The following is a 20,900-nucleotide window of genomic DNA, read 5'->3' as shown; positions in this document are numbered from 1 at the left end:
GAAATTTGCTGATGACACAAAGATGAGTGGAAAAGCAAAATGTGCAAAGGGTGTGGAAAGTCTGCAGAGGGATGTAGATAGGCTGAGCGAGTGGGCGAGGACCTGGCAGATGGAGTACAATGTTAGCAAGTGTGAGGTTATCCACTTTGGCAGGAATAATAGTAGGAGGGATTACTATTTAAAGGGCGAAAAGCTGCAGCATGCTACGGTGCAGAGGGACCTGGGGGTCCTTGTGCATGAGTCGCAAAAACCCAGTCTGCAGGTGCAGCAGGTGATCAAGAAGACGAATGGGATGCTGGCCTTTATAGCGAGGGGGATAGAATATAAAAGCAGGGAGGTCTTGCTGCAACTGTACAGGGCATTGGTGAGGCCGCAGCTGGAGTACTGTGTGCAGTTTTGGTCGCCGCACTTGCGCAAGGATATTTTGGCCTTGGAGGGAGTGAAGAGGAGGTTCACTTAGCTGTTACCAGAGATGAGGGGGTTGGACTACGAAGAGAGACTAAATAGACTGGGTCTGTACACGTTGGAGTTTAGAAGGATGAGGGGGGAATCTTATAGAGACATAAAATATAATGAAAGGGATGGATAGGGTAGAGGTAGAGAGATTCTTCCCACTCAGAAAGGACAGCAGGACTAGAGGGCACAGCCTCAAGATAACGGGGGGGGGGCAGTTTAGAACAGAGTTGAGGAGGAACTTCTTCACTCAAAGGGTGGCGAATCTCTGGAATTCTCTGCCTGTTGAAGTGGTGGAGGCTACCTTGCTAAATATATTTAAGACATGGGTAGATAGGTTTTTAGTAGGCAAGGGAATTAAGGGTTATGGGGAGAAAGCAGGAAAGTGGAACTGAGTCACTTCAGATCAGCCATGATCTTATTGAATGGCGGGGCAGGCTCGAAGGTCTAGCTGGCCTACTTCTGCTCCTACTTATTATGTTCTTATATTCCACAATTATCCTCAACAGCAGTGCCCCACAAGGCTGTGTTCTCAGCCCCCTAATAAACTTCTTATACATCCATGACTATGTGACCAAATTCCTCTCCAATTTGATTTCAAGTTGGCTGACGATACCACCGTAGTGGGTCAGATCTTAAACAATGACGAGACAGAGTACAGGAATGAGATGGAGGGTCTGATGAACTGGTGCGGCAACAATAATCTCTCCCTCAGTGTCAACAAAACGAAGGAGATTGTCATTAACTTCAGGAAGCATAAAGGAGAACATGCCCCTGTATACATCAATGGGGATGAAGTAGAAAGGGTTCAGAGCTTCAGGCTTTTAAGTGTCCAGATCATCAAACAACCTGTTCCCCCCATGCTAACACTATAGTTAAGAAAGCCCACTAACACCTCTACTTTCTCAGAAGACTAAGGAAGTTTGGCATGTCAGCTATGACTCTCACCTACTTTTACAGAGGCATCATAGAAAGCATTCTTTCTGGTTGTATCACAGCTTGGTATGGCTCCTGCTCTGCCCAGACCACAAAAGGCCGTGAATGTACCCCAATCCATCACACAAACCAGCTTCCCATCCACTGACTCGGTCTCCACTTCCTGCTGCCTTGGCAAAGCAGCCAGCAAAATTAAGGACCCCAAGCACCCCAAACATTCTCTCTTCCACCTTCTTCCTTTGGAAAAAAGTACAAAAGTCTGAGGTCACATCCAACTGACTCAAGAACAGCTTCTTTCCTGTTGCTGTCAGACTTTTGAACGGACTTACCTTGCATTAAGTTGATCTTTCTCTGCATCCTAGCTATGACTGTAACACTACATTCTGCACTCTCTCGTTTTCTTCTCTACGAACGGTATGTTTTGTCAGTATTGTGCGCAAGAAACAATGCTTTTCTCTGTAAATCCGTCAGACAATAATAAATCAAATCCAACATAGGTTGCCCTTTAAACTATCATTACCGCAGGTTATTCACTGGTTTATCAACAAAGTGTTTGCATTAATGTACATTTAAAACTGAATGTTTAAAGTAAAAATTATTTTCTAAAACACATGATTAATGAATCAAGATTTTTGCAAAAGTGGCGAGAATGTTAAACTCACTACCACAAAGTTGCTGATGTAAATACTCTAGAGGTATTGAAGAGGAAGCTAAATAATATATACGGAGAAGAGAATAAAGAGCTATGCCCATGAGGAAGCATGGGAAAAGACTCACGTAGAGCATAAATGACGCTAAATGACCAGTTTTTGTGCTGCTTATACTATGTGATTCTGTACATACTTGCACAAAACAGGAATTTAGTTCAACAGGTAACAGAAACACAGCATTGACATGTTGGCGCTCCCACATGTTCTTTAGAACCATAGAACATTACAGCACAGAAACAGACCTTCTGGCCCTTCTTGGCTGTGCCGAACCATTTTTCTGCCTAGTCCCACTGACCTGCACCTGGACCATATCCCTCCACACCCCTTTCATTCATGTACCTGTCCAAGTTTTTCTTAAATGATAAAAGTGAGCCCACATTTACCACTTCATCTGGCAGCTCATTCCACATTCCCACCACTCTCTGTGTGAAGACCCCCTCCAATATTCCTTTTAAACTTTTCCCCCTTCACCCTTAACCCATGTCCGCTAGTTTTTTTCTCAAACAATCAACCGTTCAACAACTTGTTGAACTTTTGCATAAATCTTAAAATGGTCTCTGCTTCAATCACTAATGCTTTGGTTTCACTCTCTGTTGAACAAAACTGTTTCACTACAAGCTGAAATCTCTTACATTTATACAACCTTATTCTACAAAACAGTCTGTTTTTTCATATCCTGTCACCATCCTTCAATACTTTAAATGCCTCATCAATCACCATGTCATGTCCTACATTCAATCTTCTGTTACTTGGAGTTATCTCAGCTCATAAGAACATAAGAACTAGGAGCAGGAGTAGGCCATCTGGCCCCTTGAGCCTGCTCCGCCAGTCAACAAAATATGGCTGATCTTTTCATGGACTCAGCTCCACTTACCGGCCTGCTCACCATAACCCTTAATTCCTTTAATGTTCACATAATAAGGTCTATATCTACTCTTGCTTCAACGTCTTTTTTTTGTAACTCAAAATTGCAAAATATTCTCCAACTATGGCCTTATAAAGTTTATTATGGATTCACTATTGCACCTCAATTTATATATTCTGTGCGCCTTGTTACAGCAGCACAGTGGTTAGCACTATGCCTCACAGTGCCAGGGACCTGGGTTCGATTGCCAGCTTGGGTTACTGTCTGCACGTTCTCCCTGTGTCTGCAGGGGTTTCTTCCCAGTGCTCTGGTTCCCTCCGAAATACGTGCTGGTTAGGTGCACTGACCATGCTAAATTCTCGCTCAGTGTACCCAAACAGGTGCTGGAGTGTGGCGACTAGGGGTTTTCACAGTAACTTAATTCCAGTATTAATGTAAGCCCACTTCTGGCACTTTACAGAACTGAATTGCTAGCTATTTTATGGTCTTTTCAACTTGAGGTATTACTTTTAAAATGTTCTGCACCTGTGCCCCCAAACCCCATTACTGTTTCAATTTATCCAGCTGTCCTAATCAAGTAAGAAGCAATACCTCATTTCTAATATATATTTACTTATATTGAATTCCATATGCCATTCTTGAACCATTCCAGCAAAAATCAATGACCTCTTGCAGAAATACTTACTATACTTACCCGCTCTAGTCTTACACCCAAATTGTTTATGTACATATTGTAGAGAAGCACTTCAGTACAGAATCCTTTGGAAAACTAAACTCTTAAACCCACGTAACTTTTGCCACAATAATTAGACGCTTTCTTGCATTGCTGTTCAGTTCCCCCATCTCTTAATACAAATAAGTATTTTATTTTTATATGCTTTTAAAATACTTACTGCTTCCTTTTTTAATTTATCTGCCAGTCTTTTTCATATTCCTAAGTTGCTGAGGAAAGGATTGGTGGACATTGAAGAGGCCCTGGCCACAATCTTCTCATCTTTATTTGATAAAGGAGTAAAAAATGTAAATGTCACCCAAGTCCGAGAGGACCAAAAAAGCTGCTCTCCTCTTTGAGAGGAAGCTGACGATGGTGATGATTTAGCTGAGGGTCACCACATCTCAGGCACGGGGCAAGGTTGAGAAAGTGGGGCATTCCATGGATAATCTAAGTCAGTACGGGAATTGAATCCATGCTGTAAGCCTCCCTCCTTTTCATGAACCAGCTGTCCAGATAACTGAGCTAACCAACCCCTATATGGGGGTGGTGTTAGATGACTGGAGGATTGTAAAAGATAAGCCTCTGTTTAAGAAGAGAGAGAGGAATAAATCCAGCACTACAGACTTGACAGCTTAATATCAGTACTGGGGAAATGTTTAAAAAAAAAACTCAGGACAACATTAACTGGCACTTAGAAAAATATGGATTAATAAACAAAAGTCATCACAGATTTGTTAAAGATGCATTTGACTAACTTAATTGGGGTTTTTGATTAAGTACTAGAGAGAATCGATAAGGATCTTGCAGTTGTAAATATTGTAGATTAAAGAGTTAACTCTAATAAGGAATACTAACCGTGTACAAAAGAAACTATGCCGTGATCACTCATTGAGAGAGGATGTCTAAATAGCATCTCAAAAGAGCAGTTCTCATTATAGGTTTGTCTTACTTAACCTTGTAAATAATCAGCAGATAAATAAATGTTGTTTTGAACAAAGACGATAGCCTGCCTTTAGAATCTTTTCTAAAATAAAAGCTAATGAATTCCAATACAACTGATATCAGACACAAAAGTTCTGATAATGTAAACAGGCAGACACACAAGTTTGATATGGAGAAGTTTGAAGCGACTCATCTTGGTAGGGTGAGTGAAAAGAGAAAATGTAAACTAAATGGAATGCGGAGAGACTAAAGAAACTTGGATTTAATAATGCTTGGAGCAGAGACAGTTAAGGATAGATTAGTTAGATGTGTTCAAAATTACAACAGTTATTGATAGCTTTAAAGTAGGAGAAACTGGTTCCAATGGAAAGTCAGTAACGAGTATCAGATATTCAAGGTAATTGGCTGAAGAACCAGAGGTGACATGAGGAAAAAACATTTTTATGCAGAACTTACATCGAGTTGTTGTGGTCTGGAAAGTACTTCCAGAAAGGGTGGTGGAAGCAGATTCAATAATAACTTTCTAAATGGAATTGGATAAATACTTGCAGGAAAACCAAGGGATTGAGTAAAATTTTATAATCTTTCAAAGAGCTGAGGCAGTCACGAGGAACCAATGGCCTTCTGCTGTGATTCTACATTCTCTAAGCTTTCTAATTTCCCTTTTCACTTTCCAACTATCACATCCAAATTGCTTGTGATTGTCTTTAATGTTGACAGCCCTAATTTTATCATATGAGTCTCTTTAAATGTTAATTTTAATCTATTTATCTTTGAATTAAAGTCCTGATATATCTATCCTCTTTTGCTTTATATGAATAGTAATTTTGTATGTTAATAATCACATGTAAAGATTTCCCACCAATCTTTCAACCTATTTACTAACTGTTTTCTCTAATTTGGGCCAGATCCCTTCTTACTCTTACTGAGCTTTGTTTTCTTCTAATCCTTATTTTTGAACTGTCATTATCATTATCCTTTTCTATTCTTGCAATGAACCAAACTATCTTGTAGTCATTATTTTCAAATTCTTCTCCTAATCTTGGTTAATTTCTTGACTTTATTTCCCCTCGATACATCTCTACTGTTTGGTGGCCTGTAATGCATGCCCAGAAGTGAACCATTTAGAATCATAGAATCCCTACAGTGCAGAAGGAGGCCATTTGGCCCATCGAGTCTGCACCAACATGCATTTTACCCGGCCCTATCCCCCCATAACTCCATGTATTTACCCCGTTAGTTTTCCTAACCTACACATTTTGGGACACTGAGGTTCAATTTAGCATAGCCAATCCACCTAACCTGCACATCTTTGGATTTTTTTCTCTTTGCATTTCTTAATTACTTATGAATTCTTCTTAACACACCCCCAAGACCACCTTTTCAAGTTCTGGCACTGTTGTTACAAACACTGCCATCCTACCCATGTGTTTTTCTTCATGTCTCTCATCCAAATGTTATCAGGATTTTACTGGTAATAAATTTCTAATCCTGTTGAAAGCTAAGTCACATCATCTCCACTATAGCTAATCTCACATTCCATATTATTAATACCTCTGCAATTTTGTTTTGAGTGCTTTGTTTATTCACTTATATCATACCCAATTCAGACATCAATTATTTGGTAGTGATTAGCAATGACTAAAAATCACTATTCATTCAGCTGAAGATAACGTATTTATGATTCCCACTGGTGAATTACTTGGTCTCATTTGACTAGTTGGCACACATTCCACATGGAACTTTCAAACCTGATCATATAGCACTATTCTTTCTCCACACTCAAATATGTGATTTAATATACTCAGATATTGGTGTAAATAGTTTTCCCTTTTGGAAGTACAACTTAAGTTGGTGAAGGAGAGGGGGCAGAAATTATATGGAGATGACGATTTCACATTTATCAGAGCCACCAAGATCAAGAGGTATATTTCAATAAGATCAATGTGGAAATGATGTGTAAAATCTTACACAGTCCCCTGACCACAAAAAAAGGTTCAGCTTCTTGGCGTGAAGATTACTGTTCATAAACCTTTGCGTACTGTCTTGTGAAATTGTTCAACTCTCCAGAGCTTTAAATGTAAAATTTTGGCATTTTTATTTTTTAAAAAAGATCAGTTTTGTGATACTTACGCGTTTATGAGTGAAAAAAAGTGAGTATCCAACAATTCACATTAAATGATAATAGAGATGTTCCAGGCCTGGAGTGAGAACCGCTTCCTGCCTTTAATGGTGCTTTCTCCAGGCGGGGTGATGGTGTGACGCATAGCATCAAACAACTTTTTGTAAAAAAAAATTATTTTTTTTTCAATAAAATAACTTTGGTCTGATACTATTTTCTCCCCCTCGCCCGTTTTAATTTTAAATAAAGACAATCATAAGGGCCTGAGCGCAAGGCCCGTCTCCGTTGCTATAGGAACGGGCCGTACGCTATAACACAAGGAGCGTCAGTAAGTGCGGGGATTGTTGTAAAACATCCTGTTGCATCGGTGTCTCTCCCTCGCTGCACTTGCTGACATGTTTTGCTGCCGAATTTCGGTCGGTTCTTCTGGTGCCTGCTTGCCAAGGTCCCTCGAGTGAGAGCGGCGCGCCATCTTCGACAAGCCCGCCTTGTGAAGGACCGGTGGCAGAGAGTCAGCCTCCCTTCCCTCCGTGCCGGCACCGTTGCACCCCGACCAGCCTCCCTCTACAATAAGCGAACCTTTCCGTCGGTATTCACAAAATGCCATTTCTGAGGCCGCGGAATCCCAAAGAAAATCGGTGGCACGAGTGGGATCGAAACGCGCAGAAAAACGGTTTAAAAAGCACCGTCTACTCATTAAATGGGGACGAGTATACAGGAGAGTGGCGGGACAATAAAAAACATGGTAAGGATGATGTCCTGGTCCCCCCCCACCCCCACACACACTCTTACAAAATACAACATTAAAAAATAAAGTGCAAGGCATTCGTGGAGATCTGCTTTAAAGGTGAACTGCTTATGTGACTGAACTGCTCATACATAGGCAAGGAAAAGAAAGCAAGCCGGAAGGAAAAGTTCCAAGAGATGTCATTAACCGAAATAAAGTGGTTGATTTTTGAATTTGAAAGGCGAAGAGGTTAAGGAATGCAGTTCTAGATGGTGAGACTTGGGTACATAGTTTAACATCCTGCATTGGTGAGGTGAATTAATGATGTGGAGATGCCGCCCTTAGACTGGGGTAAACACAGTAAGAAGTCTCACAACAACAGGTTTATTTCATTGCAGAAGCCACTAACTTTTGGAGTGGTGCTCCTTCATCAGGTAAGTGAACCTTGACGAAGGATCAGTGCTCCAAAAGCTGGTGACTTTTGCTACCAAATAAACCTGTTGGACTTTAACCTGATATTGTGAACTTCTTATGAGATGAATTAAGCCAGCTGTGGATGCACAAAAAGTTTGGAGCACGTCACGATGTTTAAAACTGGAAGAAATAGCAGGAATAGAGTAGACGAGAACCAAGACTTGGACATACTTTGGGGATAGGAAGCTAATGCTGGGGAGTGGCAGCCCAGTGATGTGGAAATATAGGTGGTGGACTGGGGTAAGCACCATAAGAACATAAGAAATAGGAGCAGAAGTAGGCCATCTAGCCCTTCGAGCCTGCCCCGCCATTCAATAAGATCATGGCTGATCTGTCGCTGCTCAGTTCCTCTTTCCCGCTTTCTCCCCATAACCCTTAATCCCCTCTCTTATCAAAAACCCATCAACCCGCGTCTTAAAAATATTTAGCGAGGCAGCCTCCACCACTTCAACGGGCAGAGAATTCCAGAGATTCACCACCCTTTGAGTGAAGAAGTTCCTCCTCAACTCCGTTCTAAACCGCCCCCCTTTTATCTTGAGGCTGTGCCCCCTAGTCCTACTGTCTTTTTTGAGCGGGAAGCGTCTCTCCACCTCTATCCTATCCATCCCATTCATCATCTTATACGTCTCAATGAGATCTCCCCTCATTCTTCTAAACTCTAACGAGTACAAGCCCAGTTTATTCAGCCTCTCCTCATAGCTCAACCCCCTCAACTCCGGTATCAGCCTAGTAAACCTCCTCTGCACTCCCTCCAAGGCCAAAATATCTTTGCGCAGGTGCGGCGCCCAAAACTGCACACAGTACTCCAGCTGCGGCCTCACCAATGCCCTATACAGCTGCAGCAAGACCTCCCTACTTTTATATTCAATCCCCCTCGCTATGAAGGCCAGCATCCCATTCGCCTTCCTGACCACCTGCAAGCTGGGTTTTTGCGACTCATGCACAAGGATCCCGAGGTCCCTCTGCAGGTTAAAGTCCACCAATTTATGCCACGAGCTTACAGGGCTCTGCCCCTTCGTCAGGTGAGTGGGGAGTTCTGATCACAAACAGGGCATATAAAGGCACACACTTAGTTTACAGAATACTGATTAGAATATGAGACTTTACAGCTAATCAAGTCCTAAAGGTGCAGACAATTTGAGTGGAGAAAGCATTAAGCGTAGGTTAAAGAGACGTGTATTGTCTCCAGACAGGACAGTAAGTGAGATTTTGCAAGCGCAGGCAAGTCATGGGGGTTACAAATAGTGTGACATGAACCCAAGATTCCAGTTGAGGCTGTCTTTGTGTGCGTGGAACTTGGCTATCAGTCTCTGCTCAGCGACTCTGCGCTGTCGTGTGCAGTGAAGGCTGCCTTGGAGAACACCTACCCAAAGATCAGAGGCTGAATGCCTGTAACCGTTGAAGTGTTCCCCAACAGGAAGAGAACAGTCTTGCCTATTGATTGTTGAGCGGTGTTCATTCATCCATTGTCGTAACGTCTGCATGGTCTCCCCAATGTACCATACCTCGGGACGTCCTTTGCTGCAGCATATCAGATAGATAATGTTGGCCGAGTTGCAAGAGTATGTACCATGTACCTGGTTGATGGTGTTCTCACATGAGATGATGGCATCCGTGTCGATGATCTGGCATATCTTGCAGAGGTTGCAATAGCAGGGTTGTGTGGTGTTGTGGTCACTTCTCCTGAAGGCTGGGTAGTTTGCTGCGGACAATGGTCTGTTTGAGGTTCTGTGGTTGTTTGAAGGCAAGAAGTGGGGGTGTGGGGATGGCCTTGGTGAGATGACATGTTGAAGACTCCGGAGAAGATGTTGTAGCTTCTTCGCCCCGGGGAAGTACTGGGAGACGAAGGGTACTCTGTCCACTGTGTCCCATGTTTGAATTCTGAGGAGGTCGGTGCGGTTTTTCGCTGTGGCCGTCAGAACTGTCGAACAATGAGTCAAGCACCATATCCTGTTCTTGAGGGCATCTTTCAGCTTCTGGAGGTGTCTGTTGTGATCCTGCTCATCTGAGCAGATCCTGTGTATACAGAGGGCTTGTCCATAGGGGATGGCTTCTTTAATGTGTTTAGGGTGGAAGCTGGAGAAGTGGAGCGTCGTGAGCTTATCTGTGGGCTTGTGGTACAGTGAGGTGCTAAGGTGATCGTCCTTAATGAAGATGCATGTGTCCAAGAATGCAGTCAATTCCGGAGAGTAGTCCGTGATGAGTCTGATGGTGGGATGGAACTTGTTGATGTCATGATATAGTTGTTTCAGTGATTGTTCACCATGAGTCCAAAGGAAGAAAATGACATCGATGTATCTACTGTATATCATCGGTTGAAGGTCCTATGCGGTGAAGAAATCTTGTTTGAGCTCATGCATGAAGATGTTAGCATATTGAGGTGTGAATGTGGTCCCCATGGCTGTTGCCTGTGTCTGGATAAAGAACTGGTTGTTGAAGGTGAAGACGTTGTGGTCCAGGATGAAGCGGATGAGTTGTAAAATTGCATCTGGAAACTGGAGGTTGTTGGCATTGAGTACTGAGGCGGTTGCAGCAATGTCATTGTCATGGGGGGTGGTGGTGTAGAGTGCCGAGACATCCATTGTGATGAGGAGTGCTCCTGGTTCAACTGCTCCATGTGTGCTGAGTTTCTGTAGGAAGTCTGTAGTGTCACGACAAAAGCTGGAGGTTCTTTGTACAATGGGTTTCAGGATGCCCTCGACATAGCCAGAGAGGTTCTCGCACAGGGTCCCATTGCCCGATATGATGGGATGGCCGGGTATCTTTGTCTTGGGTATCTTTGGGGGGCAGTCGAGATCTCCAAAGTGGGGAGTACATGGGATGAGAGCACGGAGGGTGCTCTGAAGGTCTGGATCAGAGTGAGTTGACGGATATGTTCTTTGGTCGGATCTGTGGGTAACTGTCAGTAGTGTTCCTCATTGTTCAGTTGTCGGTACAGTTCTTTGCAGTAATCCATTCTGTTCAGTATGATGATGGTCCCTCCTTTACTGGTTTGATAACAATGTTGCAGCTGGTCTTGAGAGCGCGGATGGCATTGCGTTGTGCTTGGGTGATGTTCGGGGCTGTCTTGTGAGTGTGATTGAATCTGGTATTGATGCACCTCCTGCGGGCTTGGACATACGCGTCAAGTTGAGGTCAGCGGCCTTCTGCAGAAGTCTAATTGGACTCTTCCCTCTTCATTGCTGCGCTGCGGATCTCTCTGTTGGCTGTTCCGGTTCGTTGGCTGTCTCCTTGTGTTTGCTGTTGGCCTCTGGGGTTTGTGGAAGAACTCCCGCAGCCTCATTCGCCTGGTGAATTCCTCATATTCTCAACTTGTTCTTAGGGTGCAGACTAGCTGCAAAACTCTGCCCTCGTGCGTGGAATTTGGCTATCAGTCTCTGCTTAGCAACTCTGCACTGTTGTACGTTGTGAAGGCCACCTTGGAGAAAGCTTACCCAAAGATCAGAGGCCGAATGCCCATGACTGCTGAAGTGTTCGCCAACAGGAAGAGGACAGTCTTGCCTGGTGATTGTCAAGTGGTGTTCATTCATCTGATCATGAGGATGGCCTCAACCGGGATCTTGGGTTCATGTCACACTCTTTGTAACTCCCATGAACGTGCCTGGGCTTGCAACATCTCACTTACTGTCCTGTCTGGAGACAATACACATCTCTTTAACCTATGCTTAATGCTATCTCCACTCACATTGTCTGCACCTTTAAGACTTGATTAGCTGTAAAGACTTGCATTCTAATCAGTATTCTGTAAACTGAATGTGTGCCTTTGTATGCCCTGTTTGTGATCAGAACTCCCCACTCACCTGATGAAGAGGCACAGCCCCGAAAGCTAGTGACGTTTGCTACCAAATAAATTGTTGAACTTTAACCTGGTGTTGTTAGACTTCTTAAGTGGCAGCCAAACAGGGCTAAAATGTGGGACAAGATCTATACAAGTTTTGGAAAATGGAATACCAGCAAGGAAAGCATTAGATAACTGAGTCAGGAAAAGTGAAAGCTATGCATAAGGATTTTGATAAGGATAATATGTTAAACGTAAGGTGAGGTAGTCAGTGCAATGGAAGTAAGTAGTCTTTGTGTTAGATTGGATGTAGCGTTTGAAGCTCAGCTAATAGTTGAATAGGGCCCCCAAGTTGATTAAGGCTGTCTCCTTCCATCCCCATAATGTCACTAGTTAAGGCCCTTAAGCATTCGCAACTTGCGTTTGTAACCTTAATGCTGTCCTGGCTGGCCTCCCGTCTTCAAACCTCTATAAACTTAAGTTGATACAATATGGGCAGCAGAGATTTGTAAGTCGCAACATATGTTCACTCGTCATCCAATGCTCATTGAGCGACATCAGCTCTAAATCCATCAATGCCATGGATTTAAACTCTCATCCTTGTGTTCCAACCTTTGCTGGCTCAGTAATCTCCTGCACGCCTACAATCTTCAGCGAACTCTACAATGCTACAATTCAGAGTTCTTGTGCATCCCAACTTAATTCATTGATCAACACGCACTAAGCTTTGGAATTTCCCCTCTGTCTCTTTTTTTTGAGAGACTCCTTAAAACCTATCCCTTTGACCAAGCTTTTGGTCATCTCATGTCTCCTTTTTTGGCTTGGTGCCAATTTTTGTCAGACTGCATTCCTTGACACGTTTTGCTGTGTGAAAGTACTATATAAAACAGGTTATTGCATGACAGAGTGACTCCTTTACTTCCTCAGATAATAGTAAGGGAGAAATGTTTGTTAATGAGCAAAAAACAAATGGTTTTATCTTCTGTTAAACTGGAGGAGTTGTGGCTATTACAATTACAGATCCCTGTTTAGGATTCACCATTAATAATGGTACTTTCCATTGCATCACTTACGATCAGAAGTTATGTTGGCATGGTGGCACAGTAGTTAGCACTGCTGCCTCAGAGCACCAGGAACCTGTGTTCGATTCTCATTGGCATTATTTTCGTGGTTACAGTCAGTGATAGAAATGAAATTAATGCATAATATGACATAACAATTATTCTATGCATTCACTTGCCGACTGCAAAATAAAGCAGACCATCTGGTCTTCTGCTGACTAAGCCCATGTCACTCTCTGCTAAACCAACCCCCAGTCCATTCTGACCACCCCTGGGCTCCCCTTGTTCCAACTTCAAACCCTCAGGTCACCCCCCACAAACAGTGCACACCCCTTCCGGTAAGGGTCTTCCCCCCATTGCAACTCTGCTTCCTTGGGTCTACCCTGTTACCCTGTCCCAACCATTCCTTAGGCCCCCTCCTCCACCCCCACCATTCCAACTCCCCCATTCCAATGCATCCACGCCTCCCCACCCCCTCGTGACTCCACCTTTCAGGTCTGAATCCACCCTGCCTCAATGTCTGAACCCCCACTTACACTTGAAAGTTACCTTCTCGCTTTAAGTTGAACCTCTAAACACTTTCTTTACGGCAGCTAGTGTCACAAAAAAGGGATGCATCCTACCTCTCTGTTACTCCACGCTGATGCAGCCAGGGACATGCTTCACTGCCTCTGTCTCACCCACCTTGAAAGTCAAGCGAGATGGGGCTTTGGAATTTTAATGAGGGTGAGCTCCTCCAGAATGGCAATCTGTTGGTGGCCTGTAACTCCCTCAGAATGGCAAATATAAAATGCAATTCTGACATTGTTAGTGAGTTGAGTAATGTTCCGAGTCTATCCTATTTCTGACTCGGACAAGGAATTACCCAAAGTTTGATTAACTGACTTAAAGTAGACTGGCGTAGGACCTTACCATTTGAACTACAAATGTATTCACCTGATCTTTAATCTGGCAGCTGGACAGACTTCATTTTAACAGCTGACAATTAATCTGACTGATTCATTATCTGTCACAGATGGAAGGAAACTAATGAAACTGCAGCCTTGGAAGTTTTGGTGAGATCAGATAAGATCATCTGCTGCACTTCCTTTGACTGAAGTCTGGAAAGGCAGTCTGCCAAACATGGAGTTGTGCCATGCTGGTGATACATGATGATCTCTACTTTTTTGCAGGGTTGGCTTCGGAGCTTCTGAAGCCACATTTCTTTTTGGTGACAGTATTTTGCTCATAGTTGGTGTCACTATTTGCACTGATTGTCAGCTAAGTTTATCATTTGTCACAGCAGATTTTGTTTGCTGAATAAACCAAATCCCAAAGGGATTACTGATCATAAACCTTTTTGTCTATGTTCTGAAAACAAGGGAAAAAAACTACTGATCCCAGGAGCATAGAATTCCATAACACTTCAATGATTTTTAAAAATTGTAAGCATTAGAAACAAGAAGAAAAACTTAAACGTGCACAAACTTACACAGTTAAAACAGGCTAACGAAACCTCCCCAAAAGAACCCACTCAGCCGGAACACACAAGTAAACGCCTTTTTGGCAACTTTCCCTGATTGATTTTGAACTCTAAAATTCCAGTAATATTACTCAAGGAAAAAATGCTGTCATAAAGGTATATGACGTGTCTTCTCAACCTCTTCCATTCTGCTGTGGAAATTCAAGAAAATTCAGAAACACTATTGCTTTCTGAAACTAAAGACTTTTCCAGGTTCTGGATGGCTGTTTCAAATGTTACACCTTCTCTCAGCACAGAGCTGTTCCCAATATGTCTTCCCCATTTTGCCAACACAACTCAGCATAACAACTCTCCATAAATATTATTTTCTCTTTCATATTTGATTCCATTATTCTCAGCACCTCTTTGAACTTAATTTTTCCAAAAATGTAAAAATCCTTCATGTAAGACCATAAGATCACAAAACAGAAGTAGGCCATTCGGCCCATTGAGTCTGCTCCACCATTCAATAAGATCTTGACTGATCTGATAATCCTCAACCTCATTTTCCAATCTTATCCTCATAACGCTTGATTCTTTTCCTGATTAAAATCTCCACCTTGAATATGCTTAATGACCCAGCATCTACAGCCCTCTGAAAAAAAGAATTACAAAGATTCATGACCCTCTGAGAAAATAAGTTTCTTTTCAGCTCTGTATTAAATGGGCGGCCTCTAACTGTGAGACTATACCTTCTGGTCCTAGACTGTCTCACAAGGGGAAACAAACTCTCAGCTTCAACATGACAAGCCCCTGGAGAATTTTAAATGTCTCAATAGTTTGTGTCTAGACTCCAAAGAGTATAGACCCAACCTACTCAACCTCTCCTTGTAAGGAAATCTCTTTATACCTGGGATCAACCTGGTGAACCTTCTCTGGACTGTCTCCAATGCCAGCATATCTTCCTTTAGGTAAGGTGACCAAAATTGTTCACAGTATTCCAGGTGTGGTCTAACTAGCTTCTTGTATAGTTTTAGCAAGATTTCCCTATTTTTGTATTTCATTCCCTTTGAAATAAAGGCAACATTCCATTTGCCTTCCCTATTACCTGCTAAACTTTTATACTAGCTTTTTGTGATTTATGCACGAGGATCCCCAAATCCCTCTATGCTGCAGCTTTAGAACCATAGAATCCTACAGTGCAGAAAGAGGCCCTTCAGCCTATTGAGTCTGCACCGACCACAATCTCACTCAGGCCACACCCCCACGTATTTTACCCGCTAATCCCTCTAACCTACACATCTCAGGACACTAAGGGGCAATTTTTAGCATGGCCAATCAACCTAACCTGCACATCTTTGGACTGTGGGAGGAAACTGGAGCACCCGGAGGAAACCTATGCAGACACGAGGAGAATGTGCAAACTCCACACAGTGGACCGTGACCTGAGCCAAGAATCGAATCCAGATGCCTGGAACTGTGAAGCAGCAGTGCTAATCACTGTGCTACCGTGCTGCCCTTTCTGCAGTCTTTTCTCCATTTTAACATAATATTGCTACCAAAGTGCACAATTTCATATTTTCCTACATTATATTTCATCTTTCAAGCTTTTGTACCTTCACTTAACCGCCCGATAGCCCTCTGAAGGCTCTTTGTGTCATCCTCACCACTTGCTTTTCCACCTATTTTTGTGTCATTGGCAAACTTCTCTCATCCAGGTCATTAATATATGTTGTAAGTAATTGTGGCCCCAGCATTCCACTAGGTATAAGTTGACGTCCTGAAAATTCTACTCTTATCCCAATTCTCTGTCTTCTATTAGTTCTCCAATCCTCCACTCATGCCAATACATTTATCCTAACACCATCGGTTTTATCTCATTAAGTAGCCTTTTTAGCGATATCTTATCAAACGCCTTTTCACCTATGTCTTCCTATGGCCTCCCCTCTTAGGTCAAATAAAATTTAATAACCTCCCCTTGTTTACTTATGGAACCTTTGTAAGTTGTAAAGTTCCTTATTCTGTTTTGAAATTTAACAACTGAAAAGCCAAGCCCCTCTCTAGCTCCTGTCTTCTGATGCAAATTTTTAAACACTGGGCCAAAGTGTTTTGGGAAACATGAACACAGAGCTGGGAAGTGATAACATGTACAAAGCTTGGAGAGGAAGGGGGGATTGGAGATGGGTCTTCCATTGGAGAGGGTACATAGGTCAAGGATGGATTTTGAGAAGACAGTGATGGTAATTATGATGGAGAGAAGAACAGTCTCTGAGGAAAAGGAGGCACCGACAATATCAGTTATTATGACTTTTATCATGTTTATTCATTAGCATGAAGAAATATTGAACTCAAAGTACAATTTGTTATTACATATTTTACAACTCAAACTCTTTGCAATTGATATTATTCAGATGCTCTGTTGTGTTTACAATAATACCCGCTCAACCAAAAATTGTTTCTATAGAGTGCTCTTTGGATAATACTTATAAAATATATAATTATGTATCTTTCCTTTAATAACTTAGCTTTCTACAAAGCTCAAATGTAACAAAGCTGGGGAAACTTTCAGCAGCTCTCACTTCTGAACAGGATACATAAAAAGCATGTCGTTTAATTCTAGATCTTTGCTTTACATAAAGAAAGTTGTGCCTATCATGTGACATCACACTTCGTTACAGATCACTTTTACAAAAATAAAACCATTCATTGTCATGGAACCTGAAATATAGAAACAATTACAATTACCCCTTTGATTTATTTTAGAAGCTCATATGTAACTCTAATTAAAGAAATTAGAAAGAATCTAAATCTGAAAGAAATGGCGGAGGTGATAGTGGATGCCTTGGTGGTTATTTTCCAGACGTCGGTGGATTCCGGGGAAGTGCCAGAAGATTGGAAAACGGCTAATGTTACGCCATTGTTTAAGAAGGGTGCCAGGCAAAAGGCGGGGAATTATAGGCCGGTTAGTTTAACGTCTGTTGTAGGTAAAATGTTAGAATCTGTCATCAAGGAGGAAATAACGAAGCATCTTGAGGGGAATTGCTTGATAGAGCAGACGCAGCACGGTTTCGTTAAGGGGAAGTCGTGTCTGACAAATTTACTGGAGTTCTATGAGGATGAGTCTAGGGCGGTGGATAGAGGAGAGCCAGTGGATTTGGTCTTTCTTGATTTTCAGAAGGCGTTTGACAAGGTACCTCACAAGAGGTTATTGCAGAAGGTCAGGGGACTTGGAGTTGGGGGTAGGGTGTTAGCGTGGATAGAGGACTGGTTGTCAAATAGGAGGCAGAGAGTGGGGGTCAATGGGTGCTATTCGGATTGGCGGTTGGTGACTAGTGGAGTGCCCCAGGGGTCGGTGCTGGGGCCTCAGCTATTTACCATTTATATAGATGATCTGGAGGAGGGAACCGAGTGTATGGTGTTGAAATTTGCTGATGACACCAAGATTGGTGGAACGGCAAATTGCGCGGAGGGTGTGGAGAGTCTGCAGAAGGATCTAGATAGGCTGGGCGAATGGGCCAGGAACTGGCAAATGGAATTTAATGTTGGCAAGTGCGAGGTGGTCCACTTTGGTAGGAAGAGTGGTAGGAAGGATTATTACTTACGTGGAGAAAAACTGCAGCAGGCGACGGTGCAGAGGGACCTCGGGGTCCTTGTGCATGAGTTGCAAAAACCCAGCTTGCAGGTGCAGCAGGTGGTCAGGAAGGCAAATGGGATGCTGGCCTTCATAGCGAGGGGGATTGAATATAAAAGTAGGGAGGTCTTGCTGCAGCTGTATAGGGCATTGGTGAGGCCGCAGCTGGAGTACTGTGTGCAGTTTTGGGCACCGTACTTACGCAAGGATATTTTGGCCTTGGAGGGAGTGCAGAGGAGGTTTACTAGGCTGATACCGGAGTTGAGGAGGTTGAGCTATGAGGAGAGGCTGAATAAACTGGGCTTGTACTGGTTAGAGTTTAGAAGAATGAGGGGAGATCTCATTGAGACGTATAAGATGATGAATGGGATGGATAGGATAGAGGTGGAGAGGCTCTTCCCGCTCAGAAAGGACAGTAGGACTAGGGGGCACAGCCTCAAGATAAAAGGGGGGCGGTTTAGAACGGAGTTGAGGAGGAACTTCTTCACTCAAAGGGTGGTGAATCTCTGGAATTCTCTGCCCGTTGAGGTGGTGGAGGCTGCCTCGCTAAATATTTTTAAGACGCGAGTTGATGGGTTTTTGATAAGAGAGGGGATTAAGGGTTATGGGGAGAGGGCGGGAATGTGGAACTGAGCCACGACAGATCAGCCATGATCTTATTGAATGGCGGGGCAGGCTCGAGGGGCCAGATGGCCTACTCCTGCTCCTATTTCTTATGTTCTTATGTTCTTTATGTAATTAACTCAGTTTGTCTATTTGGTGCAGGCATAAGCTAATTAGGGTCTGAACATAAAAATCATGCTGCACACCTAGAACAATCACAATCAATGCATCAGGAGATTTTGTGGTTATTAAGGAATTCCAACAAAGTTACCACAATGTTATTTTTCTGCCCGTTCTTTTTTTTAAGTTCTTTGAGTCAGTTTTGCGTTCTGTCAGTTTTACTTCTAAGATATTTACTACTAACTACTGTTTTAATTTTATATCCAAGACAGATATCTCTGACTACAATTTGCCTCAAATGCGCTTCATATTAATCCTGAATGCGATAAATATTGTGAATTGTTTTATCTTTCTGACCTTATATAGGAAAGTTTATTTTGCTTGTTCAAAAACTGTGAACTTTTGTGACTTTATTCTCTTAGCAAGCACCTTGAATCTTAAACTTTACTTTAAACGTACTGGTCCCTAACCAGATTGTACCAAAATTTGGGAATCTGATTCGGAATAATAACAATTTCATTTGAAAAGTTAGCTTTTTTCATGGAGTTAATATGCGTAAAGGTAAAGCTTTAACTAGTAAACATCATTGTCATCATTAGGATAATGTTCATCTTTTGTTCCACAGAAAATCAAAGTATTAATTCGGTGACACAGCACTGAATCCACAAGTGAAATCCTTATTACATGAATTACTGTGTGTCATGAGACCCAAGCCCACCTTAGTATGGAGCGAGGAGGTCAGGAACTCCAAGTCCTGAAAGTCTCCAGATGTTCCACTCATGCAGATTGAGAACAGGCTGCAATATGCAATTAAGAACATAAGAACATAAGAAATAGGAGCAGGAGTAGGCCATCTAGCCCTTCGAGCCTGCCCCGCCATTCAATAAGATCATGGCTGATCTGTCGCTGCTCAGTTCCACTTTCCCGCCCTCTCCCCATAACCCTTAATCCCCTCTCTCATCAAAAACCCATCAACCCGCGTCTTAAAAATATTTAGCGAGGCAGCCTCCACCACTTCAACGGGCAGAGAATTCCAGAGATTCACCACCCTTTGAGTGAAGAAGTTCCTCCTCAACTCCGTTCTAAACTGCCCCCCTTTTATCTTGAGGCTGTGCCCCCTAGTCCTACTGTCTTTTTTGAGCGGGAAGAGTCTCTCCACCTCTATCCTATCCATCCCATTCATCATCTTATACGTCTCAATGAGATCTCCCCTCATTCTTCTAAACTCTAACGAGTACAAGCCCAGTTTATTCAGCCTCTCCTCATAGCTCAACCCCCTCAACTCCGGTATCAGCCTAGTAAACCTCCTCTGCACTCCCTCCAAGGCCAAAATATCTTTGCGCAGGTGCAGCGCCCAAAACTGCACACAGTACTCCAGCTGCGGCCTCACCAATGCCCTATACAGCTGCAGCAAGACCTCCCTACTTTTATATTCAATCCCCCTCGCTATGAAGGCCAGCATCCCATTCGCCTTCCTGACCACCTGTTGCACCTGCAAGCTGGGTTTTTGCGACTCATGCACAAGGACCCCGAGGTCCCTCTGCACCGTCGCCTGCTGCAGTTTTTCGCCCCGTAAGTAGTAGTCCTTCCTACCATTCTTCCTACCAAAGTGGACCACCTCATACTTGCCAACATTAAATTCCATTTGCCATTTCCTGGCCCATTCGCCCAGCCTATCTAGATCCTTCTGCAGACTCTCCACACCCTCCGCACAATTTGCCGTTCCCCCAATCTTGGTGTCATCAGCAAATTTCGACACCCTACACTCGGTTCCCTCCTCCAGATCATCTATATAAATGGTAAAAAGCTGAGGCCCCAGCACCGACCCCTGGGGCACTCCACTAGTCACCATCCGCCAATCCGAATAGCACCCGTTGACCCCCACTCTCTGCCTCAGCATCTTCACATTCTTTCGGGTTCAGGATGGACCCAGATAAGTCCTGTGCACCTGCGTCTGGAGAAAACCCCCGATGTCAGGTCCAGAACACCAGAATTAGCAAGTGTCCCAGTGAAAGGGAGAAGGGAGTGGCTCAGGGAGAGGTCCCAGGTAGGAGACAAAGATGGAGTGGGGGGGAGCTGAAACAGGTCCCAGTTAAGTTAAAAGAAAGGAGCAGAAGTTTAAGAAAGGACTGCCAAGACCAGACGTTAAATGAAGTGGTTTTGGAATGAGCCCTTAAAGATTCAAGAAAACAGTCTCCATGCTGCAGGCTGTTGGGGTAAAGGAGCCTCTTTGGAGTGTTCTGTTTGGCCTGCCAAGGAATTGAAATTGTGCTTGGAAATTGATGCTCGAGTCTACACAAGAGTTGGAATCTCATTAGGTGA

General features: G+C 43.2%; 1 protein-coding gene across 1 annotated transcript in view; it reads left to right on the top strand.

Annotated features, from left to right (window-relative positions):
- Nucleotides 1-7,044: 7,044 nt before the first annotated feature.
- Nucleotides 7,045-20,900, top strand: part of morn3 (MORN repeat containing 3) — a 48,385-nt gene continuing 34,529 nt past the window's right edge. The window contains exon 1 of the mRNA XM_080208303.1: nucleotides 7,045-7,488. Coding sequence (XP_080064429.1) covers nucleotides 7,344-7,488 — 145 coding nt within the window. The 5' untranslated portion in view covers nucleotides 7,045-7,343. The remainder of the gene's footprint in view (nucleotides 7,489-20,900) is intronic.

Source organism: Carcharhinus amblyrhynchos, chromosome 20 (assembly GCF_965287045.1).
Source record: "Carcharhinus amblyrhynchos chromosome 20, sCarAmb.v2.hapA, whole genome shotgun sequence".
NCBI lineage: Eukaryota > Metazoa > Chordata > Chondrichthyes > Carcharhiniformes > Carcharhinidae > Carcharhinus > Carcharhinus amblyrhynchos.
This window is presented reverse-complemented; position numbering and strand designations above follow the sequence as displayed.